Below are 27,309 nucleotides of genomic sequence, written 5' to 3'. Positions count from 1 at the left end.
TTCTTGTTAACGATAAACATTGAATTTATTTAAAGTTAACTATTTTTTACATTTAATCAATTCGTAATTAATTTAAACGTAAAATGAGATAATATTATAGAGTTAACTAAAAATAAAAATTTATAGTGTTTAATAAACCAAAAAAATGAGTATAAGTTTTGCAATGCACCAAAAAACCATTGTTGATGCTTACAATCAGGTCATTGATGATAAAAACGAGCTTAACTGGTATGTGCTTAGTTATATAATTATTAAAACTAATTGTAAATTTCAATATTCTACATTTAAGATTTATTATAACTAGATTTTATTTACAAATTTATATTCAATTTATCTATCTGATTAGTTTGTCTCCACAATTTCGTTGTTACCTTTTAGTTAAACAAAAAACTTTTAACATAATAATAAAAATTTCATAGATAGACGATTTAAAAGTTATTGATTTTTATTATGTAGAAAAATAATTTATTAACTAAAAATTCTGTAAAATATTTTAATTTTTTACAGGGCACTGTTCTCTTACAAAGCAAATAATGAATTGTACTTAGAAGAAACTGGTGGTACATATTATGTTCAAAATATTCTTAGACTAATTTAAATTAAACTTTTTTAATATTTGAACTAGTTTTGTTTAAATGCCTACGGGTTTGCAACTTACTTAGGCAGGGCTTCCCAAAAAAGTCCATATTGTCTCCTTGAGGGCCATTTAAGAAATTTAGGATGTCATAAGCTGTAAAGGGGCGTTAAGGTTACAATTTGAAACTTACATATTCTTGAGTTGAAGATGAAGAGCAAAAAATAGTCTTAATCGTGTTTAAGGGTAGTTTCGGATATCATATACTAGATATTATAGAAAACATTGAAAATTATACTAAACTAGGGCTTCTCAAAATTAGCCATTTTATAAATTTAAGCTGCTAAGAGGGGGGTGCAGTTAGACATTTGTTTGAAACTTACACTAGATATTTTAATGGTGATGATGGAAAGCAAGAAAAAAAGTGTTAGGCGTATTTAAGATTAATTAAAAAAAAATATATTTGAGATGGTCTTGGCTTTTTTATTATCTTAAAAAGGGACCTTATGAAAAAAAAAAGTTTGCAAAATCCAGCACTAAGGCTACTCAAGATAACTCAGGCTAGTTAAAATAAACTCAGACTAATTTGAACTTTTTTGAAAAACTTGGTTAATTTAGGCTACTTACAGTTTTGAATGAAGTCATGCTTTTTCAGTTTTTTTTTTAAATCTCAGACTAGTTTTTATGTTTTAAATTATTTTTTATTAAAAATATGTATTTAGTAACTCCGTTTATTGTTGCTTTGTTGATTTTAAGTACATATTAAGCTTGATTAATATTAATGTTTTTCCAATTTAGTTTACATAAATTTTTATTTAAATTTCTTATAAACTCAGACTAACTTGATGTAATTCAGACTAGTTTTTTTCTCACTTAGGCTGCCTTGAATAGTGGCAACCCTGTGCTTATCAATAAAGTAAACATGTATAAATATATAGGAGTTAATTACAAAATGTTAACAAATATACTTAAGTTTCACTTTTTGGCTTCTCAGTAGTTTATAAATTACAGAAAAATAAGCTGCACTTTAAAGATAAACAAACTGTACAAAACTAACAAAATATATTATTACAAAAAATTTGTCTAAAATTGTGGCCTATTTATTTTAATTGATTAATTTAAAAAAGTAATAACATATATTTTAACAACTTTTCATTACTATATTTATATTATAAAATAAATACTTCGATTTTTGTGAGACAAATGTTTCATTGGCCTACAAAATAGACTAGTTTCTCAATGACGTTTATTAAGCAAAAACATAAACATAGGTTGAAACGTAGTTTAGTTTAACTAAAATTTTTTAGAATTATTTAAGCTTTAATTTGTATACATATAAATTTAACACAAAAAAAAACGAATTATTACTTTGTATGGCTGTTTTAGGGAATACGCGTCAGTCAAAAACTTTTTTGTCAATATTGACAAAATGTCAGTTAAAATACTTAAATGCTTTACTTTTAAAATTAACTTGAAAATCATATTTTTTTAGTAGTTTATTAAATTTTACACTTCTTTCTAAGTTATCATTTGGTTTTTGAATGCTAAAAGTTTTTCAGTACAAATTTTTTAAAATGTCTGAAACTGTAATTCTTTTTTGAGTAGATTATTAAATTCTGTGTTTAGGGTTCATATGCTTCAGATTAAATCTTTTATTTTTTGACAATATTGGTAAAGTATAAATTTTTGTCATTTCAAATGCTTAAATTTGTGAACTACTAAAAGAAAAGAGGACAACATCAGGTGTCAGAATGTCTCATGAATTGTTGTTGATTGTCATGAGGTTCAGTTCATTACTAGTTGTGATTGCGGGAGAGCATTTCGGCTGCGCTGACGATGGTCAAAAATAGCAACCATTGACTACACCATTATAACCGACTAAACTAATAAGCTATGTAATTTCATATAGTCTAAAGCCTAACCTCGCGCCAACGAACAAGGGTTAGGGAAAGTGTTTGTCTAAATCAGCGTTTTCAGTACAAAATTGCAAAATTTTGCGTACAAATATTGGTATAATACGCGTTCGTCCGTCCCAAGGTTATCTACTATAGAGCAATTTACACACGTAAATAGAAAGTTAAATAAAAAATGCTTTTACGTAACAATATTAAAAATATTTATTTAACAAGGTTTTAAATATAGTTTTTGAAATAAATTGTTTACGATATTTAAGACAGCCGGTTTGTACCTTGTTTTTTTTAAATTCCAATTTTTTTGCCTTTGTAGTTTCTAGCTTTACAGCCTTACATTGTAATCCTCTGCAATTATTTTTTTTGTGATGTCGTATTCTGTTGTCCGCTCGACGGACCAGCTAACGCCGGTGTTATAGTCACTGCCTGTGAATCACCTGCAAATGCTAGAGTCAACTGCACCTGCAACGGCTTTAGCTAGTACCCTTTTCTATGTCTATCTTGCAATAAAGCATCTCACTAATTTAACTAATCTTTATAGAGCCCTACCTTGAAACACTTAATTTTTCACCCCTAACTTAAAATATATATTAATAACCCAATATCTAAATGTCTTACTCTACTTAGTTTTGAAGATCACTCTTATGTGGCCAGAAAATCTTTAAATTTTAAATTTGAATATTTACTAGCTTACAATTTACCTTAACATATAGTATTTATTTCGGCCATCATCAACAAATTTGAAATCTCAATGTAACACAAATGCGTACTTTTCAAAATATGCATACTAAAATTGCGTATTTAACTAGAAGTGCTTACTCAAAATGCGAACTTAAGAGGAAGGTAAAAGTTAAGCTGAATTTACAAAATTTTTCGTGGTAACCCTGTAATATATCTTTTTTGCTTAATGTTAAAGCATTATTGATCTATGTAATTGTATTTTATGATCTAAGGCTTGTAAAGTTTATTAAAACATGTTTTTATAAATTCCTAAATTCGTTCTAAGAAAAATAAAGACTGAATAAAAAACATTTTAGATGGCGGTTTGGAAGAACTTGAATCTGAATTCAACTCTGGTAAAATGCAGTACGCTTTTGTTAGTATAACAGATCCAAATACTAAGATGACTAAATATCTTCTAATTATTTGGGTTCGTTTGATTAGTAATTTTGATGTTATACAGATTTTGTAGTTTGTGAAAAAATTAGAATTTTTAATAAAACCGTTATCAAATGCTTGGAATGTTTAATACAAGTTCTTCTTTAACTCTGACTTAAAAAAGTTTATTTGAAGTTACTGTTGAATTTCCAATAATTAGATTGTAATGTTTAAACTTAAGAACTAACGTACATATAAAGTTTAATTTTTGACAATTTACTGTAATTTAATTTACATTTAAATTTAATATTAATTTAATATTATTATTTTCTATTTTATAAAAAAAATAACTAAATCAATTACAGCAAGGAGAAGGTGTACCAGCTACTAGAAAAGGAAGTTGTGCGAATCACGTTAGAGATGTCAAGCGTTTTTTCAAAGTGCATAGTAACATAACTTGTATTTTACACTTATTGATCATATTAATAATGAACTTATTGGTTGTAAACTAGTGATGTACCAGTTCTTTCCTTGACTGCATTCAACTAATCTTAGTAGGAAATGTTATTAGGAACAAAACGTCAATGATTTAAAAAAATAATCACACTAAACTTAAATGAAAAGTACCATGAAAAGACACAAGTTCAAAAAAAACTATAAAGCATTATCAAATTCACAGTATTTGTTATTTTTACTAATAGTAATTTATCTATATAAAAATAGTTTACAAAATATTACAAATTATTTCTTGTTTACAACTGTGTTTAATGAAAAGTGCAAATGTAAATATTTAAGCTATATTGGCATTATTTTTTTAATTAGATCAATAAAATACATTGATTGTTTTATTCATAGTGATTTACTATTTAAAATTCATGACACACCAATGTATAACTTATATTTTTAAGTACTGGTTTAAGTTTCAATTTACTTTTTTGGAATCATTGAACTTTGTTGTTTTTTTCGACGTTCTTTAAACAAAACAGGATCATTTGAAAAGCATTTAACTACAAATTATTTATCTAGTTTGATTTATTTACAATATATTAATAGGTATTTAAGAAGAAAAAACAATTACCCGTAGTATAAATTAAAATTTTGATAAAACCACTTGGATCATAAAACCACAAGATCTCGGTAGCCTTAGACCAAAAACTAAACCCGGGTCTTAGTCTACTGAAAGCCTGGTGTCTACTATTTTGATCAAAACTTTATGTTAGCATGAGCTTGTCTCACGGCACTTGAAAGTCCAGACTTTGGTTCTGATGACTTTCGCCGATATTTCTTTGATAGGAGTGTAATTATTTCTAACATTTTATATTATCTCTATCTAATCAGATAATGATTAAAAAAGGAAAAATCTGGTAAATCACTAGTTGAAACATCCTAACAAAGTGTGTTCAATATTTTACTTTTTACTAGAAATTAATTTTAAAAATTTTATTATAATTAAGATATTGTGTAAATGTAGCTTTTCACATCGTTCTTTGAACTGTTTTAAAACTAACAAGTCTTGAATAAATCACTGACAAACATTATATTTTTTTAAAATAAACAGTATAGGTCATTGATTTATGAACAGAATCACCACATAGCGATAGTAGCCCGTAACGAAGACGAAGTTCAAGCGGATGAAATAATGAAAGCTGTTTTAAAAACAACTTCAAGTTTTACTTATGTAGCGCCATCTAATAAAAGTGATCCCCACCAGAGTGTGGTTTGTTTATTTAAAGACTTAAATTATTAAGTTTTATTGTTAATAGCTTCATAGTAAAAACGTTATACTGTTTATGTTTATTACATACACTATCATAGTTTTCAAAAAATTTGTTAAAGTTATTTTATTATTCATATGCTTGTAATCAGTTCATTTTTTTAAAGTAGCTTGTTTTAATTATAACTTCTAATTTCTTTCAACACAAATCAATTTTATCACCTACTTGATTTTACAAAAGGGTTGATCTAAATGATCTTTACAATATGATAAAACTAATATTTTTTTAAATTTTGGTTATAATATTTTTTGTTTTGAACTTACAAAATTCCGCTTTATACAATATGTATGTAATAGTAAAAAGAACATTTCCTGAAAAATTGAAATAAATTACTTAAAACATGATTGAGAACATAGATTTTTGTGAGTATTTCAAAAGTCTGAGAAAATTAGCCGTAAAAAAATGTTTATTCCAGACAGTTGTTTCGAATTTTTCTTTAAAAACTGGTTGTATCTCAAAAATTAAATATTTTTTGTTCTATTAAAAGTATTTTTTAGTTTATACTCTAAGTTTTCAAATAAATGCCAATATTAATTTTTATTAAAAAAAATTATGGACTCCCTATGGCCTTAAAACAAATTTTCGTAGAAAATTTATGAATTTAGTAAAAAAAAATCTTTTAACAAAAAAACTTCAATAGACAAAATTTTCAAATTATCAATTGATGTACGGCAAATCTAGAAAGTATAACTAAAGTGCATAACTAGAAAACATTGAATAAAAAAGTATGATTTAAAAGGGGCAATTATTATTCAGGAAAAAATCCATAGCAACACTTAACTTTGACTTTGAGAAGAGGTTTTACATCGGCCTATGCTAAACTTAGTTTTGTTTCTGGTATGCTTTATACATAATAAAATATTTTAAAGTTGGCGTTTTGCCGATTGACCGGTGTATAGTTGTTACTTAAGTACGCGAACCTGGATATTAACTGACTTAACGCGTTATAACAATATCGGTGACGGTTACTTAAACGTTTAGAATTGACTTAGCTAAGTTATTTAGCTAAACCGACTTATGAAACGCAAATTAAATTAGACTATTATTTAAGCTTAGCCTAATTAAGTAGTAAGATTGTTAAATTGCTTGAATACTTATATAAAGAAATCGAGTCTTAGAAACAAAAAGCTGTATTACGATAAATAGAAAATGCAATAAAAAATAAAGCAAACTGTACAAATAAACTACTTTAATTCAAAAGTTCATATAAAACAATCGCCATCGTACAAGTTTACGATGCGAACACTTTTCAAGAAATAGACGTGTTATCAACTAAGACACTAAAAACTAAACCACCAAAACAAGCGCGTTACTGAATTTAAGTTAAATAAATTTGAGAGAAAAGAAAGAAAGCCACTTTCGACTGCAAAAAACACTGTTAAAGTGTTACAGAGTACATGAAAATTAGACTGAGCTTTTAAAGTATGTTTGTGACTTAAAACATTTACTTCAAATTAACTTGAGAGGTGTTAAAAGAGCACATGGTAATAATCCGGTTTAATCAGTTGTGTAGACTTTCCTTAATTAGTTTTTTTTCCTTATATTACAAAACTATTTTTTAGTTTAAACTCAAGAGTTTTTATTACAAATATAGTAGTTTGAATTCAGATAAGTTTCTCTTTTTTTTTAATTAAAAAATAAAGTATAGTTTTTGTCATCTGTGATGATTTAAGGCCATAGGGGGGGGGTAGGCCATGTTTTTTACAAGTTGATCTTATTTTATAGAGTTTTTACTAAGCTTTAAGTTGCTTTTTACCGTTTTGAAAAATTCGAATTAGTTTTTGAGATATGACCGGCCAAAGTTGGGCCGCATAACAGGTTCCTTATGGAGAAGGAAAAACTAAAACGGCGAAAAAAGACTAATGCATTCAAAATCTATCTTCTCCTTCATTTTTTAAGCAATCTTCTTCAAACTTTCACAGTCTATTCTTTATACAATAACAAAAAAACGTTATTTGTGACTTGAAAAAATTTTATGTAAAAATACCTTTTTTTTGAAAAAAAAAATTTTTTTGGATAAAAAATCACTTTTTTTTTTTTTTGTCATAAAATTTTTATTTTTTTAAATTATTAAAATTCACAAATAACGTTTTTTTCTCATAATGTAAGGAACATTTCCTGAAAATTTAAAGAAGATTGCTTGAAAAATGAAGGAGAAGATAGATTTTAAAGCTAGTTTTTAAAAACTCGAGAAAAACGGCTTTAAAGTTACCCTTTATTTACCCTTTATAAAGACAACCATTTATATAACCGGTCATAAAAAAAAATTTACTTAATATTTTTAAAATCTAAAAAAACATCTGAAAGATTATGAAATTTACTATAATATAAGTCTATATGTTATTTTTGGTCAAAAAATGGCTTCTACCCCCCCTATGGCCTTAATATTTGTTTTAAAAAAATTCAAGATCGTAATACTTAGACAAATATTAGAGTTTATTTTTTAAAAGTTTCTTGACTGCTTTTTACAGTTTTTGCTCTTAGATTTTACTGGTGGTTTGTATTTGTATTGAGTCTTTCATGTATTGTCTTGCTGTTTGATTTGAGTTAGGTTTTTGCATGGTATATATTTTAATAAATTAGGTTCTTAAAAAAACAAAAACATGATAACTTAAATGTGGTAGATCGTTACAAAAGTTTTGCTGTACAGTTTAACGCTGTGTTTTAAATACACTATACTTTAAAAAAAAGTTTAAACAGTATGGTTTTATCGAAATTATTATTTGTTTTATTAATAAAGTTTATAATTTGAAATAACTTTATAATCCATTTGTTTTGTTTATAAAATATTTTCTCTTAGTTTAAAAACTGTGTAATACACATTTTTAGAAGCCAACAGGAGAGTAGTTTGTTCTCTTGAAAATACTGAAGATGTTCATCAAAATACTACAATGTTTTAAACTTGATATTCTTGTTTTTATAAGTTGATTTATTTTTGTATAACCTTTTGATTGGTACCTGTAACCGCATATTTATTTTTGCAATTTTATAGCGCAATAGTTTTACTAAGTGTTTTTTTATGTTTCCATATTGATCAACTTTACAAATATCATCAGAATTTCAATTAATGAAGGTTACTTTTATCTCAATTTTACTTTAAAGTTAAGTTAAAATTTTAAATTTGAACTTTTTTAAAGTAAGTCTAATAATGAATAAAAATAATTTTTGTTTAGTTGTTGCTTTGGTTTAATTTTATAAAGCTTAGTTTATTTTATCATATCAAACAAAAACTTTTAAAAATACATTTATTTTGTTTTATGATAGATTTTTTCGTAATTGATAAGGCTTCGTTTTTATTTCTCATTCATTAAATAGAAATTTTTTATATAATGGTTCAAAAACTATTAACGTATATTAAAATATTTTACTACAAAAAAGTACTTGTTTAGGATTTTTTTTATTTCCTAAATTGTTAAGTTACATTTTTATTAAGTTTTTATTTATAGCCGTTATAAATGATCAACTAGGAAGCTTCGTTTAATCCTTTTACTTTTTTTAAGTAACTATTAATATACAGAGTTCTACCTTAGTTTTTTAAGTATTAATTTTTGTTAATAAATTATTTGATACTTTTTGTATTTGTTTTGTTTATTTAAATTTATGCATTGAAAATTTTATTAATTTTTGCAAACTTTTCTTATAAACACATTTTATTAAAATTTTAAATTGATCTAAAATTGTGCATGTCGTCACCAGAGTTCAGTTTACAAACCTATTAAGCCAATTGAGGAAATACAGAATACTAGAAGTCAGCAGTTTTGGAAAAAAATGCAGGTTTGTTTTAGTTTTTATGTTATTTAAGAATTATTAAGTTATATTTAAGAAGAATAAAACTTTGTTATGAATGATTTAAATATATGTAATGACTTCAATATATTTAATATAACTAGTTTTAATAAAAGTTTATTTGAAAGTTTATATACAAATCACTCATTTTGAATGTTTGGAAAGTTAATTTATTAATTTCGTTTAGCATATCGTCAGAAGGGCTAACAGTTAAAGGTAAAAACAGATAAAAATAAAGTATAAGTTTTAATTATGCATAATGATTTTTAAATAGTTAGCTGAAAACTGTTACGTCATAAAGAGTCAAATGTAAAATCTCTGTAATGATTTAAATTAGAATAAAGTTATACTTTACTGATTTGAAGTTATTTTTAAGATTGAATAGTTACAATAAAGACATTTATATTAAATATACTATAATATTGTAAGTTGTTTTAAATCAAACAATTCAAAGTTTTATTTTTGTTGTTAGACCATTAGTTCAATATTCTGTTTTTAATTTAGTTTTACTTCCACTTATTTTGTTCAAAATTTTTTTTAGATTTGTTTCCAACAACTGAGTATCTCCAAATGCAAATATAGGAATAAAGCATTGTTTTGTTAGTAATAAACTGTAAAAATAAATAATAGATATTAAATATACTAGAATGTATTAATATAATAATATAATTATACCTTTAGATATTAAAATATACAGTACAAATATATAGTATAATGTAGTATTTATAAATATACAAATCGTATAAATATTGTATAAAATTTTTCAGTTAAACTGCTTTTGAATAAAAAAATAATTAAACAAAAAAATTGTTCTTTATATATTAAATTTTATAGTAATCTCACTTATATAAATTTTAATTAAGTAATTTACTTTCAAATTGTTTTTTTTAATATACATGGTGGGTCATAAGTTCTTTGATCAAGAAACTTTGATTTTTTTAAAACGATTTATAAGGACAACAAAATAACATAAATTAAAAATAATTTAGAATTGTAACTAAATGAACTACTAATATTTTAAACTATTTTTTATGTGACTATCTTCTTTTGGTTAGGAGTATAGCTATTCCTCTAACGTAATCGACTGAGGCACTCCGCGTTCTCCAGGATGTTTTAGCCTATCCTTTTAGAAGAGATGTCTTCAAATCATCAAAAATTAAAAGGCGATGCAGGAGGCCACATATCTTTAATTAAAAATCAACAAAATTTACATCTTTACCAATAATGAGTTTTTATTGAATTTTTGGGTGGTGATTTATTCTATTGGAAGTTGAGGACTGGAATTTTAAATGTATTTTGATTTCTACCAAAGATACAACCAAAATGATATTAGTATAGAGATATATGTTGATTTTAATCTCCTGTTGAATAAAAGTCAACGGTGACTTATGAGTTTACGAAACTGCAGCCATGACCAAAAACGGTTTTTGTCGGCGGTAGATTATATTAATGGACTCATCAATAAATGATAAACACTCGATTAATCTGAATCTTAAAATAAATTCCAGTTGTGAAGAGTTTTTATAAATAATGATATTTCTTTTTGCCTTGCAGGCCTTCAAATCTTTGAGAAGAATTTTTCTTCTGTCAAGTCCTTTTTGGTTATAGACATGTGTGAAGTATTCTTTCATATCTTGTCGATGTTTGAGATTGTTTTTGATGTTTATTTATATTGAGGTCCAATTCATATACTATCCTTAACTATTTGTCGTGCATATTTCTTCGGGTTCCTCTTTACCTTAACATAGACAACTTCAATCATCTTCTAAGATTGAGGAAAGTGGTTTTTATCTTCAAGGACGGTTTTATGATGTATTAAGCTTCTTAAACTGATTTATAACATTGCACAGTAAACTGCTGATTAGTCATCATAAAGCACTGCTGCCATTAATTCAAAATTTTCACTTGAATAAAATCCAAAATAAATTCACTTTTGCTATTATAGCCACTATGCCTTCAAAAAATCAACATCTCAAAATTTTTCCTTTCCTCGCAATAAAGCTGAACTATTGACTTTGTTTTTGCTCATTTTTTAATGTTAAATAAAACTTATTGTATTACATTTATAATTATTACGACATCTAGTTACACTAAACTAAATGCTAATTTAGTTTATAATAAAAAAAGTTTAAAGTTATTTATTTTTATGGTAAAAAAATCCAAGGATTTTTAGATCATCCTGTAAACCCTTTTATATGTTGAAGCTTGAAAAAAGATGCATGTAGAATTTCAACTACCTAAATTTCATGATTTAAAAATTTTTGATTTAGAAAATAAAACTCTACTTTTTACAGCAACAACTTAGTAAGGTTTTCATTTTAATAAATTTTGTAGCGAGAGGAAGAATGTCGAATAGATGAAGAAAAAAGATTAATAGTTACAAAAGACCGGCATCAAGAAAAAAGGCTTAAAGAAGAACATATACGGTATACTCATTACAATCAAATGCAATAACTTAAACTCATTTCATGCTAAAGTTTTTGTGTTTAAAAAAAGCTATCATTTTCACTATTAAAATTGTATTAGTATTTTTCTACACATTCTGTTATTAGTTTAAATTGTGTAATTTTTTATTATTTAACGAATAAAATTCTAAAACAGATCAGAAGAACATCGTAAGTATCTTGAAAATCAACGTGATAAAGAAATAAGTGAAAAACTTAAATCCCAACAGATTGCTGATGATAAAAAAGATTTCGGAACTAATGAAAAACAGCAATGGGTAAGTAAGAAGTTTTTAGATTACATTTTTATCAGGTTTTTTATTTTAAAATTTTTGTAAACCCAGGTATCACTCATAAGGGATCCAATACACAATTATTATAATCCCTGTTTAAGCCTACATAACTATAGATATCTTCAGTATACTTTATAAATGTTTTTTAGAACTGTTAGTTCAACTTTTTTCTTGTGCAGTACTTATTCAAAACATCTAACAAAACACATTTAATTTTTTCTTAAATTTGTTTGAGTACTTTCAAGTAAGTTTTGTCAAAAATTGTATCTTAGTAAGTTAAAGTAAATTGAAATTGAAATAAAACTATCATGTAATTATAACGTTAAAGTTAAAAAATATAAATTGATGTAATAATCAAGTGTATGATTAATTAAATGCTGATACTAAAAAACTTGGCTGTACTAATTTAACTTGTTAGATTAAAATCAAACTAAAATAAACCAGTGATATAAAATTAACAATAAAAATAAAACTACACTTTTTAAAATTTAAGGAACCAATTACTTTAAAATTAATTAATATAAAGATTTTAAAAGTCTAGTGCAGAGCTTCCCAAAGTGGGCCATGACAGATATTCAGGGGCCATGAGCAGTAAAGGAGCCACAGGGGGCATTGAGGTTATAATTTGAAATTTACACTAGACATTCTGGAGTTGAAGATAAAGAGCAAAAAAAAGTCTTAGGTGTATTTAATGGTGGTTTTGAAACTTACACTAGATACTATAGAGTTGTTGATGAAGAGCAAAAAAAGAAAGTCTTAGGTGTTTTTAATGGTAGTTTTTCTAGTAATTTTGTTGGAGGGGGCCATAGCTTTTTTACTTTCTTTAAAGGGGTCTATTTGAAAAAAAAAGTTTAGGAAACCCTGGTCTAGTTTGATATACGAACTTTTTCTGCTTACATAAACTGGGATATATTGATTGAATCCAAAATTTTCTTAATTTATAGCAAAAACATAACACTTCAAATTGTACACTAATTTAAACAACAAGATAATTACGTCATAAAGCTTAGTTAAAAAAAGTTAAGCTTGAGTTTTCAACAGTCTATGTAAAACCTTATTAATTTCAAACCTTGTGTTTATTATTATATTTTTATTTCTTTGCAACTGATTTTAATGTGAGTCCTGTTTATTACTATTTTAACTTATTATTTATTATTATTTGTTATTATTATTATTATTATTATTATTGTTATTATTATTATTATTATTATTATTATTATTATTATTATTATTATTATTTTAGTCTCTAGTATGTACCTATAAAATGTAACATAAATATTAAATCTTTACTTAAGTTTAGCATCATTAAGTTTTATTTTTTGTTGTTGTTAAACCAGAAGTTTTTTCGATACTTTGTTTTTCATCTTGTTTTATTAAATATTTCCATTTGTTTTGTTCTAAATTTTTTAAGATTTGTTTATAACAACTGATAATCTTCTATATGCTAATATAGGAGTGAAACATTGTTTCGTTAATAATAAACTGTAAAAATAAGTAATAGAGTACATTTAATGAGCAAAAGTACCCTTCCCAATTAGTTTGGTATTCAATTTGTTCATATGCCTAAACAAATTTATCATGAAAGCAAAATCTATTAACCAATCCTTATAAAAAATTGAGTAAAACCTTTATATTTTTCTTTCATTTTAAAAAACTGCCGAATTTGCGGCTGTAGGTACCAAAAAAATCTTAAAACTTTTTTTTAAACTTGTTAAAATGTAAAGTTAAGCAGTTTGACTATAAATTGTTGTTAATTAATTGTTAGGGAATAATATAAAACTATATTTCTTATTATTGATATAAACAACTCAGTATTTATCCGGGAAAAATGTCTTTTTTACTCGTCAATTGCTTATAAATGTCATTGACATGGTAGATTGACAAAGGTAGATATGTAAAGTATCAATTCAAAATAAAACATTTACTTTAAGTAAAATGACTAAAGAATATTCGAACTGAGTTTAAACAAAACAAAATACTAAGACAAAATGGTTATTTTATTACTACACATAAATTGAATAACAAACTTAACATGTTTTTAAATTCTTACGTTTTATTGTGTAAAAATTTGATACTAAGTTTTATAAAAAAATAGTAATATTGACCTTGGCGAACCGGTCACTTCACTCGCAGGCCGGTCATTTACATCTGCAGGCCAAATTCCATTGTAATTTAAAAAACGTTTGGGGACCGGTAATTTTCACTCTGCGGGTCGTAGTTGCTCACCCCTAATCTAATGTGTCTTCAGCATTTCTGATTGTAGAGTTATGTAGCTCAAAGTATCGTAATTTTTTATCTATTATTATCTTTACAGACACTTCATTATTTAAAACTTAAAAAAAAGGAGTTATTATATGATGAAAAAATTTTCTTTGAAAAGGTTGTATCGCAAAAGGATAAAGATCTTATTGAATTTCCTTATGAGCAGGACCAAACCATTCCCCTCATTTTTATTGCAGCTTATTTTCCTGAAGCTTATGGTCGTGACTACAATTATTCAGTCACCAATACACTGAGAGTTTTAAAGCTGACAAATGGTGTTGTACACATACCAACCAAGGTTGAAAGCTGGAAAAACTAGAATGTCGCTAAAAGAGTAACTATATTTAGTACCTCCTGTTTAGTCACCTAATTATGCTGTGGACACAATGTGCGTAGATTCGCGAGAGGTGACTGTAAGCTTTTTCTGTTATGAACTTTATGTTTCTAACTTATGGTATTGATCAGCTCCTAGATGGTATTAATAAAAGTAGGCATTTTTCTTGATCAAGTTATACCTTTACATTTTGGAGCCATTTTTAAAATGTATTTTCTTAATTAAGTTTATGACATAAAAAAGCCAAAAAGGGTTCAGAAGTGCTAATTATGTTAGCTATATTATAAGCACTTTATAAGCTTTTTAATCTACCTAATTTTTCTTCTTTTCCTCGAACCTGATCCTTGATTTAGAACTTACACTAAAAAACGATTAAAACATTTAAACATTATTTTAAATTTACTGGTACCTTTTAGACATTTTTTAGTATAAAAGTAGGTTAGAACAACTTTATAAATGGTTTTTTAGTAATGAAATATATCAATAACTAAATCAAGTGTTAAATTACATAAACTTTTACTATATATTTTATATCTTTCAAGACTTTATTGTTTTTGTGCAACCTAAGTTTCGGTCAAAGACCTCGTCAGTGCTTATACAATGTCTTATTCAGTTAGAATAAGATATTATATAAGCACTGACGACGTCTTTGACCGAAACTTAGTTTTCATAATAAAGTTTTGAAAGAATAAAAAATATGTTTTTACTATTTAAGTTGTTTTTCAAATTTTAAATTAAAAAAACTAGCTTTGCTTGGGAAGATTACAATCCAGGTCAACAATTTCAATTCAATGCCTTAAAGCAGTGGTCAGCTGATCAAAATCTGTGTACACTAAATGCAAAAAAATTAATCAGTGGACCCCGAGATCTTATTTTGATAAGAGCCTTTAGTGATGGGACTACGTGAACTTTTACTTCACTAACACTTCTCTTAAAGCAAAATTCTGGTTACATGACTATTAAAAATTCATTTAAAAATAATAAAGAAACTATATCTTAAAATTTTTTTGTACTTTTGAAAAAAAAAACGTTTGTGGTCCTATTAATATCTACAGGCCATTTTTTTCGAAGTTTTTATTTAATTACAAATATTCAAAAACTACTAAAAATAACTTTATTAGTAAGCTTTTTTCATCCATATATCAAAAAAAAATTCTGCAAAAGTAAAAAAAAACGTGTAGATATTTAGAAGACTTACATACGTATTTACTTTTTTTTTGTTCAAAATATACACTACTTTTGAAGTTAGGTCCTTTGAGTATCTTATAAGTACTAGAATCTTCCGAATTTAATTTTTGCACCCAAAATTCTTGAGGTTTTATGTAATGAGATATTTTTTCATAGAACCCAATAAGTTTTAACTCCTATTATAAAAGTCATAACTCAGTTAATATTTACATGCAAACCTTTTAATAACTGGAGCTGGAATTTATTGTTTGATACTAATTTTAATGAACCTTTTTATTTGGTGTACCTTATTTTCACAATAATATTTTAATTATATAGCCCTGTCTTACATACTTATTAATTGAACACATCTCCGCCGTCACTACAAAATCCCTAGTACAGTACTCTTAAAATATTTTAATTAATATTAAATTAAATTATTAAAAATATTTAATGATATTAAACAAACAGACAAACGACAACAAAAAAAAAACGAGTTAAAAACAGCTAAATTAAATATAATGTATTGTATATCTTGTTGCTCTCCCTATAGCTGGTGCTGTTTCTTTCATAGACTGAATTTTTGCACCTCACAAAGTTCAGGGTTGTACCTGGTTGTCACTTCGTTCTGTTAAAAAAATAAAGACCTTAAAATTTTACTATGTTTTCTTATAAAAATTGTTATATATAACTACTATATATTTGGTGTTTAACTAGGCTTAGTAATTTAATTTAGAATTTGTCACTCTTTCAATTAAAAAAATTATTGATTGACCACAAAACAGTTTGAAATTCTTTAATCTATTTTAAATTACGCATTATATATTTATTTGCCTAAAATTAATAACAAATTTATAAAGCTTAAATAAATGAAATATCAATTAACTCAACAAATAGTCAGTTGAATAAATAGCCCAAGAATCACAAAAATATAAAACTAGTTTGAATTTTTCAAAAAAAGTTCAAACAAACATGTGTCAGCATTAGTATTTCAAAAAAAAATTACTTTTTAAAACAGCATAAGAGTTATCTAGAGTAGTTTTAGTGTGTTAAAATCCAGTTTTTTAAATAACTAAAGCCATAACTGATTTCTAATCATGTTTAATCGATATCAAAAAAAAACTATTTAGCATATGAAAATTGTGCTGATTTAAACTTTTTGTTTCTATAAAATTTTCAAATAATAACATTAAAATGAAATAAATAGTTTAATTGGTATTTGGTATTTTAAAGTAAGTTAGATATCTTACTGTTAATATTTAAGATTATTATTGTGTTATATTTTTTAATTTAGCTTAGTTCAATAAAAGAAGTTAGATAAAACTCAGAGTTCTAATAAGTGAAAGATGTAAAAAACAAAATAAAAAGCTAAAAGGACAATCAATAATTTGCAATAAAAAACAGAAAAAAACTAACTTAATATTTCACAAATGATAATTTTTAATATAAAATTATACATTTTTAGAATTCAATACAAACTTTTTAGTCTATTTTAAGTATGTTTGTTAAACATAAAGTAAGATTTACATCTAAAAAACACATTCTAAAACTCTTCTAATCAAATTATTAAAATTGTTGTCTTAACATATTTCATAAATAAAAGAATTGAGATCCCTAATTAATAAGTTCGCTTTTCTTAATACTATAACAAAATCAGCCTGAATAACAAGCATTAGCAGAGTTTGTTACTCTTTCAGTAAAAAAAATTATCCTGACCCTTGAGTTTTTAAAATATTTTCAAAACATCATATATTAATATTCAAAATAAATTAAGTTTAAAATAAAAATTCAGGTTATTCAACAAAATTGAAATAAAAAAAAATATAAAGATAATTGAAGCTACAACAAAGAATTTTCATTTAATAAAATAAAAAACATTTGAATAAGTATCAAAAAAAAATTATCCTGATAATTTTAAAAGATTTATACTGTTCTGATTTGTACTAAGTGTGTGGGACTCTGCATGAGTTACAAAAAACTAGCTCTGGTCATCTTGAGTTTAAAAAGGAAAAGAGAAAGCCAAAGCTCAAAAGTAGCAGTATAGTTAAAGTAACATTTTGATAAAAAAGAATTAAGATCTAAATAAAACATTCATATTAAAAAATATATATACTCATTCAGAGATTTTACACAAATACCAAAACTAGACTACCTTTTGCAAGAAATAAAAACATGCTTAGTAAGACTGTATTTCTAGAAAAGTTTTTTAGGTGTCTGGCAACCTTGAATCATACCAAAGCCTAGAACTGGTTATTAGAAGGGATGCATCTTTTTAGAGCAAAAATCTTTGTTGAGTGTTAAAAACATCTTTCCTGAGTTACATCAAGCTAGTGAAGTCATCTTGATTTGTGAAAAAAGTACTAAAAAAATATTAGAAGACAAATTGAAAATTTAAAAATGTACGTTATATTTTTTCTTAAAATAACAGATCAAAATAGTTAGAAATAAATATACATATAGTCTTCGAGAATAAATTTTTTCAAAACTTTTAAGTCAACAAATTTAAGTAACAATTAATTTATTAAAAAGTAAACCTAACTAGCCTGAGATTTACAAAAGAACCGCAGAAAAATATTAGCTAGCATGAAATTTTCAAAAATCTTTTATAAAATTCAAACTAGTCTCTGTGTGTGGCAACTTAATGTTAATTTAAGCCTATAATTTCTGTAATTTTCTTAACGTTTTTATATGTACTATTCGATTATGGATAAAAGAACAATAACTATTTAGTTATAGTTATTTCAAACTTGAAACTGTTACTTAAAATGTATTCATTACTACTGATATGCATATCTTTAAAGAGAATTGTAAATGTACTTTTATTTTATCATAATTAAGTATTTTTTATTCAACATAAATTCTTAAATTTTGCTGTAAATATAAAAATTAGCTTTAAATTTTTATTATTATTGAACTAATAATATCATTATCATGTAAATATCTTTATAGGAATAATTGTTTAGGTTAAAAAGTAGGTTATATTGATAATTTTAATTTAAAAAAAGGAACTTTCTTCATTAAACAAAATATTGTAATTTACTAATATAAATAGTATAAAGGAAAACACTAACCTTTTTTATATAATCATGATCGTAGCTGGATGACAGCTTCCTCCCGTATCAGTCAATGGAGTTCACAAGAGCTTTGGACATTCTCTCTATTTTTTTAGGTGCAGGCTGTTTGCTCAGTGTTTATATAAAGAATGATATGTGATTTTTAATACCAAAATAGATCATGAGAGTAAAATGGCCAATAAACTAAAAGCTAAATTAAACACTAGGGCTAGATTTAACTTAAATATTTAATTATGTCGCTTAAACTAAATATGTATAATAATAAAACAAAATTTTTTTTTGTGTTATCTCAAATTTTCGTGCACCCCAAAAAAATTTCGTGTGCACCAGTGTACACCTTGCCGACCACCGCCGACGTATGTAAATTTAAATTGCAACTTAAAACTTAATTAGGTTAATTAGATGGTGTTCGTTTTAGTTGTTTTATAGAAAGTTATTTTATAGAAAGTAGGACAAATTGAGCAACGTGGAACTTTACATACAAGATTACTGTGGCAAGAAAGAGAAAAAGGAAGTAGTCATCAACTTAATAAGTTAATTTTAAAACTACTTAAATGTTTTGAAAGTGCTGTATTTTACTTGATGTTATTAACTTAGTAGTAAAGTTTTCCGCCACAATCGGCAAAGCTAAGATGTGTTCCGCTACAACAATTAGCGTTAAACTGAACCATAATACCATTAAGAACAATCTATGTGACATTCCGCGGCCTAGTTTCGTCTTCATTAGGAAGACATAGTCACATTGAGTTGTAGTATTTGCCTAACCAAACTTGCTTAAATACTTTCACTGATTAAGCAGCGTAGTATTCTTCCTGACTAAAACCCACAAACTGACACTACATCGCAAAAGTACTTAATCAAGTTTGGTTAGATTGATTAGTTTTGACTATGTCTGCCTAACGACAACGAAACCAGGTAGCAAAATGTCACATGGATTGTTGTTGATGGTCTTGCTGTTAAGCTTAATGCTTATTCATTTAATTTTAAAGTTTTAAAGGTACAAATTTTGTATAAGAAATAATTACAAATACTTTGCATTTTTATTGAAGTTCATTGGAAAGTTTTTCAGTATACCCTTATCAACTACCATTGTATACAACTGAGCTACATAATATAGTATTGATGTTTATGAAAGCTTGAAAATATGTCGTAATGAATTTGAATTCAGTATTTGAAATAAATACTGTTCAGCAAAAAAGTTGCTAAAGTCTTTTTAACTCAAATTTAGCAACTTCTTAGCTAAACGTATTTATTTTAAGTACTAAATTCAAACTATGTTATGACGTATTTATTATCAAGCTTTCATAAATGCTATTATTATTTAGCTCAGTTGTATACAATAGTAGTTGAAAAGGGTATACTGAAAGGTTTTCTATTGAATTTCAATAAAAATGCAAAATATTTGTCTTTATTTTAAAGTCAATTAGGGTATGTGCTACTTATATATATGTATTGGTATGGCCTGGTTATAACTGACTTTAAAGCGCTAATATATATATATATAATTCTTCGTTAGTCCTTAAGCTAGTGTTTATTTTACACTGATTTAATTATCTAATATAGTAGGTTTATAAAGTATTTATTGAACTTTTATTGTTATTCTAACAGGTTTATAAAGTGTTTATTGAACTTATACTATTATTCAAATAGGTTTATAAAGTATTTATAAAACTTATACTATTATTCTCATAAAAATAAAAAATGATTAAAACCATCAAAAAAATCAGTCTCAGTCTTATAATCAAGTGTTATAATCTCATATATAAAGTGTTTATTGAACTTATATTGTTATTCTAATAGGTTTTTAAAGTGTTTATTGATCTTATACTACTGTTTAACTGAAATTAAGTTTATAAAGTGTTTATTGAACTTATATTATTATTCTAATAGGTTTATAAAGTATTTTTAAAACTTATACTACTATTCTACAAAAATAAAAAAAGGGTTAGAACCATCAAAAAATCATTCTCAGTCTTATACACAAACTTGAAAAAGATCTTTCGTTTATTAAAAAAACAAACATTTTCAATACTTATTCCAATAGACTCTATTTCAATAAAAATTGAAAGTGTTTGTTTTTTAATAAACGAAAGATCTCTTCTAAGTGTGTGTATAAGACTGAGACTGATTTTTTTGATGGTTCTAACCATTTTTTATTTTTGTTCCTGCCCGGACTTTGAAATTAAAAGAGGTAGACTACCTTCATCCCATTTTAATTTATTATTCTAATAGGTTTATAAGGTGTTTATTAAACTTATACTACTGTTTAGCTGAATTCGAGTCAGTGAGTTAAAAGTGTATTTTACAATAAATAAATGTGCGCAATAAGTCACGATAAACTTACACATAAAGATAATAAATACGACAATCTTTACTTACAAAACAACACGAAATAAAATACCTCGGCTTAACAGCCTAACTTAAAACAACCAACATCGTTACGCTTGCAACGAGTTGAACACTACACAAACTGCTAACATGAGCAGGGATGTTCATTAACGAAAAGCAACCACACCCAAGCGAATTTGGTGCTTATAAACATAAAAATAATTTGAGAGAAGAGAATGAATAAAAGACGACGCCGACTGCCGTCGGCTGTTACAATTTTTTAGACAAAAAAATATTGACAATTTAATTAATCAATGGATAAAAAGTAGTACAAATTAAGTCTTGTTAAATTGAAATTTTCTATGTTTATTTTATTTTTAACAGTATTTATTCAACAGATTGACTATTACTACAAAAAAAAGTTCTTCGAGTTTTACTAAATGTCAGCAGCTCGAATCTGAAAAAAATAACGTTACGAAAGTAAATGACATAAGAAGAAGTGTTAATGATGCTGTAAAAAAATGTCCTGAAAACAAAAATCATAGAAAATGTTAGACCGTTTAGAATTTTCTTTTTATTTATTAGTACTACATACTAAAATAAGCTGATAAAATTTTTATTCATATAAATATCCGAATCATTTTTGCAGTAGAGCAGAGCATAAATTCTACTCATTTTTTGCATTTATTTGCTAAGCTCATTTTATAAGCTGACCTGATTAATTTGTATAAAATAAAAATCAACCATAATTTATTGAATAGTCTACTATAATCGTACAAACCTTTTAAATAAAGCAATGCACTGTAACTTTCTTAGGTAGAGTATGTTTTTATAATTTATTATTTCTTAGTACATAATTTTTTTTGTAACTGTTAAATATTTAGTTAAATTTAAACATCAAATGTAATTTTTTTAATAAACAAGCTACATATTTATGAAATAATTTTCACATCAGGTCACGAGCAAATTCACGAAGAGCAACAACCAGAATTATTTGAAGCAGCTATTAAGAAATCAGAAGATAATCAACAAGTTGAAGTTATTTATCAAAAAGACAATAACCACGAGAGCTTTTATAACCAAAGTATTACTGTTCGTGCCTTATATGATTACCAAGCGGGTTTGTTACTTTACGTCTGTTTCTTATAATAGTTCGCAATGTAATAAAAATATATCACTACTTCTGGATTCAATAAGTTAAGAAAAATTTTTGAAATTTTAATACTCTGAAATTTAAATTGTGAGCGTTCAGTTTACGACTAACATAGACTCTTACTTAGTTTTAGTGTCTATTTGTATGTAAATAAAAATTTAAGCAAAATAGTTATGACAAGAAATTACAAAATAAATTACATTTTGATCTCGAGTTATAAGTTCTTTATTGTTTAAAGTCGCAATGTATTTAAATCGGAGAAAGTTCGATTAAAGGTTTGAGTTTCAACAAATATCAGTAAATGAAACCTCTTTAATAGCACTTTATAACAATAAAGTTAACATATGATACTAACACTAAATCTAAGATAATAAATTTTACGACACACTTTTCAACTAATATTGTGTTAAACTAAGCCATAAATTATGGTATTAATGTTTATTAAAACTTGATAATAGATACGTCATAATGAGTTTAAATAAAAATGTGAAATAAATACTGTTTAAATAAGAGTTTAATATAATTAAGTAAACAAGACTTTTTAAGCATAAGTAAATCAATAGAACACTTGAGATGGTAAAAGGATATTACAATAAATGTACATACAAGTTTCAAAATTATATAAACGTTAATAATTCTTATAAAAAGGCTTTGAAAACGTTTGAAGTAAAATATAATTATTGGAATTTAGTCAATGTACTTATTTAAAAGCAATAATGCTATTTTATAATTAAGATTTCAGAACAATTACACTACAAAATATAAACATTAAAACCGATATACTAAATACAATAAAATTGGTTTAAAAAACCGCATAAAAAACTGTTTCAATTTTTTTACGAAAACAAAAAACAACAGATAAAAAAGATCTTTCGTTTATTATATAAACATTTTCAATGCTGATGAGTATTAAATTGACTTAGAGATAATTGATAGATACATTTTTACTTTGGATATGTTTAAATTAAAACTTTAAATTCAAGTTTATCAAAAGTAGTATTTAAATAAATGTAAAATTATTGAACAATTTCCTGTAACTTATAGCTAATTGAAATATATTTAAAAATAAATAATTTATATATATTTTTTGGAATCTATGTAGACAAACTATCACTTGTTCTTTGCTCTTTCTATTAGTGGTCACGAAGTACATTTAGTGGTCTAAAGAGTCAAAGAATATTAAAAGGTAAAACAGCTGTAACTGACCATATTAGTAATTGTAATACTTGTAAAAATTAAAGAATAACTGTTAACAATTTTGGTATTTTAAAAGAATGTAGAAATAGCTTTGAGAATCTGACTAGCGAAGCGATTTTAATTAAACGTTATAATCCAATTTTAAGCAAACAGTTAACTAAACCGGGTATTACACACACACTAAGAACTTTTGATTAGTTGTATATATATTTTTTTATTATGTATAAATATTTATGTGCATTTGTAATATTTTTTAACATAAAACAGTTTATATTTATCTTATTACTTTATCAGTATTATGTCTTTAGTTGTTTGAACATTAACTTTTAGGTAAACTTTAATTGCAATAATTATGGAATATATGTTTCAATATGCAATATATGCTAACAAATATATATAGGCCAAATAATAAACATTTTTACAAAACCTTGTAATAAACACAGAAAAATTTGCAAAAATAGTATAGTCAAAACAAATCATAAACATACAGACCAATTTGCTTTAGAAATTCGTTATAAAAATTTCACAAAGAAAACATGCCAAACAAATAGAAGAAGCATATAACAGGGTTGCCAAAAAACCTAGAATAACCTGGAAAAATCTAGAATTTGACAATTTAGGCTAAAAAATATTAAATTTTGAACAAAAACTACTAAAAAAACCTTTAACAATTTTAACATGTTCAGTAGTAAAATTTCTATTTGACACAAAAAATCGATAAAAAAATTTGTCATTATCAAACATTTTTTAAATTAAAACTACTAATACTAAATTAAAACATTTTTATACTATGTAACACAGTTTGTTACCTTAAACTTAACTTTAAACTCAAAATAGACCCAAAAATGCGTTTTAAAAAAAAAAAAGGAGGAAATTTTGAAAACCAGGAGAAAATTTCTCAAAAACATTTGGCAACCCTGGTATAATGTACAGATTTTAGAAAGACCATTAAGAAATAGTTTAGATTTTGTGGAGCAATGGTGGATTCAAAAAACTAAATAAAAAATTAATTTAAGCAATGTGTTCAAATTAACTCAAGCAATATACGAAGTTTTTCATTTAAGTTCTGTTTTAATGGATTTCAAATTTTAATTTACAATTATTGTTTATAGTTACCCTAGTTACAGTAAAGTACAAATTCTAAGTGATAGTTTGTCTACATAGATTCAAAAAAATTTTCTTAAATTTCTTTTTTTTTTTTAATATATTTCAATAAACTAGAAGTTACAGGAAATTGCTCAACAATTTTACATATTTAAGTAATATTTTTAATAAATTTTAATTTTAAATAACATAAAATGTAATTGTTAATTATCTCTAAAAGCTATTTAATTCTTAACAGCATTGAAAGTGTTTATATAATAAACGAAAGATCTTTGTATCTGTTGTTTTTTGTTTTTGTAAAAGAATTGTAACAGTTTTATTATATGGTTTTTTGGACCAATTTTATTACATGTAGTTAACAATATTCAAAGCTGTGCAATCTTTTCTATTAAAAAGGCAGACTACCTTCAAACAATTCTTTTTAATATACTAAGTAACTTCATTTGTATACTGATATAAAGTTTTTCATACCACATATACAGCTGATGACACAGAACTTTCGTTTGAACCAGATGACTTTATAACAAATGTTGAGCAAATAGACGAAGGATGGTGGCAAGGAACTGGCCCAGATGGAAATTATGGTCTATTTCCAGCAAATTATGTGGAAATTGTTTAACTACTTATTTTGTTTAAAAAGTATAGTTTTATAGATGTTATATAACAGTTTATCGAAATATCGCTAGTTAGCTTAGTAGATTTTGCACACTATACGCATAACATACACAGATTTATAAATATGTATATACCAAAACACAAACTTAAATTATTTTTTGCATGTTTTGTTGACAAGATTAATGAAGTTACTCCTACAAATTCATCCGAAACTAGAAAGATTCTAGCTATTTTTAACCTCACAGTAAGTTAAGAAAATTTATATGCTAATATCTATCCTGGCTAATTTTTCGGATGTTGTAGTTTTTTGTTGCGACTCTTTTTAAAAGTCGTTTTTTTATATATGCATATAAAAGCATAAAAATAGTAACTATAAATGCAAGTACAGTAACAAATTTGTAAAATTTCAAATGAATTTGGTGATTATAACTAAATAAGTATGTACATATTGATTTAACTTAGCTTGCTTCAACTTTAATTACAGAACTATATCCATGTTTTTATGTTTCAGTCTTTAAATAAAGTTCCATGTGAGTAATTATACTTAACCATAATTTTATTAAACACAGAGTTTACAACTATTACGTTAATTAACTGTCTTTTTATTTCTAAGAAATATCTCTCTACGAATCATACTATAATCTTTATTACAATTATACTTACAATGCATTACTTATGTATTAAGACTATTTAAGTTTTATATATGTTCTATTTTATATTTCTCGTTTATGTATATAACTGACAGTAAAGGTTGAAAACTTTAGTACATAAAGAAAAAATATATTATTTTATTCTAGTATGGTTTAAAATAGATGTATAAGCATAAATAAAGCACATTTTTTGTTACAAACTTTACAAATTTCGGCTTCAAAACTATTCATTTTGATTCTGCTCATTTGAAATATTTAATTGATTCAAATTTTATTTAATTAATATACCAAAAAAAAAAAATCAAAGTGAACTACTTAAAGTTTAGTGACAAAATTTGAAGACATGTTTCTTAATGCTTTTATAAAAAATAAAACATTTAGTTTCAAGTTTCTTTAATAGTTTCACTTTCATCAGTTGATTTTTTTTCTGATTACGTTGAAAAGCAATTGTAATGATTTTAAAATAAATTAAGTTTTTGTCATTTTTTATATGCTTTTGAGTCCAGGCTTTTGCTGAAAAAATACGTGTTTTATACTTTAACATAGCTTAAATACATTTTACAAATCATATCTTAGTTTATTACTCTTATTTTAGTGTTATGGTGGGCAACGTACGACCCGCGGGCAGGATCCGGCTCAAAAATTTTTACAAAAATTAAGTGGAATCTGGCCCCGAAAGGTAAAATTGCGGCCCACGAGCATGTAAATATATTTAGTTTACGGTATTTAATTTTCTCTAGTTGCTAGTATTTTTTTTGTTTTCTACAGAATTGAAAATATTTGTTTTTTAATAAACGAAAGATCTCTTCAAAGCGTTTGTATAAGACTGAGACTGACTTTTTTGATGGTCCTTACCATTTTTTGTTTATCTAAAATTCAATCCTGTCCCGTCTTTAAAATCAAAAGAAGAAGGAAGACTACCTTCATCCCATACAATTTAGAAAATTTAGTGTGTCACTTTTTTATAAATTCAATTTTTTCAGTAAAATTGACTTATATTTTTCTAACATTGCCAGTTTTTATCTCTAAGTATTAAAATAAAATATTATTTAATTTTTATATACAAGAAAATGTAATTTTCACAATTTATATAATTTGTATTGTATGTAATATTTTGTACTTTTTTTTTACAAGCTAAATTTTTAAAAAGAAGTAAAAATGTCAGCAGCAAATTAGGAGACTAGATAACAGAATTTGTAATAACTTAATTGTTGCAAAATAAAAAAAAATAAAATATCTAAAGTAAAACAGTTGCTAAGTTGGTCTTTTTAGGTAAAAATATTTGTTAAAATTCCTATTAAATAATTTGTATGAAATACTTATCTTATTTTGGTAACATTTATCATACAGTTTGATTATGTGATTTTTTGTTCTTGTAAGGAGAACTTAGTTGCTTAATGATTTGCGTTTCTGAATTTTACCATAATTTTTGGTTTCTAACTTTGACCTGTAGTATATCAAAAACTAGCTTGAACTTTGTAAAACAGTAAAAAGCAATTTATACCTTAGTTCAAACCCTACAAAATATTATCATTTACTAATTTC

General features: G+C 25.2%; 1 protein-coding gene across 1 annotated transcript; it reads left to right on the top strand.

Moving 5' to 3' along the window:
- The first annotated feature begins 100 nt into the window (after positions 1-100).
- LOC145833865 (drebrin-like protein B) lies at positions 101-26,007 on the top strand. Its single transcript, XM_082941096.1, has 12 exons — positions 101-228; positions 508-560; positions 3,522-3,634; positions 3,948-4,022; positions 5,165-5,299; positions 9,054-9,131; positions 11,478-11,569; positions 11,745-11,865; positions 19,162-19,250; positions 21,444-21,595; positions 22,001-22,165; positions 24,982-26,007. Exons 1-12 carry the CDS (start codon positions 146-148, stop codon positions 25,116-25,118), a joined length of 1,293 nt encoding a protein of 430 aa, XP_082797222.1. The 5' UTR covers positions 101-145; the 3' UTR covers positions 25,119-26,007.
- The last annotated feature ends 1,302 nt before the right edge of the window (positions 26,008-27,309 follow it).

The sequence above is a fragment of the Thalia democratica genome, chromosome 4 (genome assembly GCF_965202585.1).
Source record: "Thalia democratica chromosome 4, ktThaDemo2.hap1.1, whole genome shotgun sequence".
Lineage (NCBI taxonomy): Eukaryota > Metazoa > Chordata > Thaliacea > Salpida > Salpidae > Thalia > Thalia democratica.
This window is presented reverse-complemented; position numbering and strand designations above follow the sequence as displayed.

Coding starts and splice junctions, on each gene's coding strand:
- LOC145833865 (XM_082941096.1), top strand. CDS start 146: ATGAGTATAAGTTTTGCAATGCACCAAAAAACCATTGTTGATGCTTAC. Junction 5,300..9,053: donor GTGATCCCCACCAGAGTGTG/GTTTGTTTATTT, acceptor TGTCGTCACCAG/AGTTCAGTTTACAAACCTAT. Junction 19,251..21,443: donor AGTAGTCATCAACTTAATAA/GTTAATTTTAAA, acceptor TTTATTCAACAG/ATTGACTATTACTACAAAAA.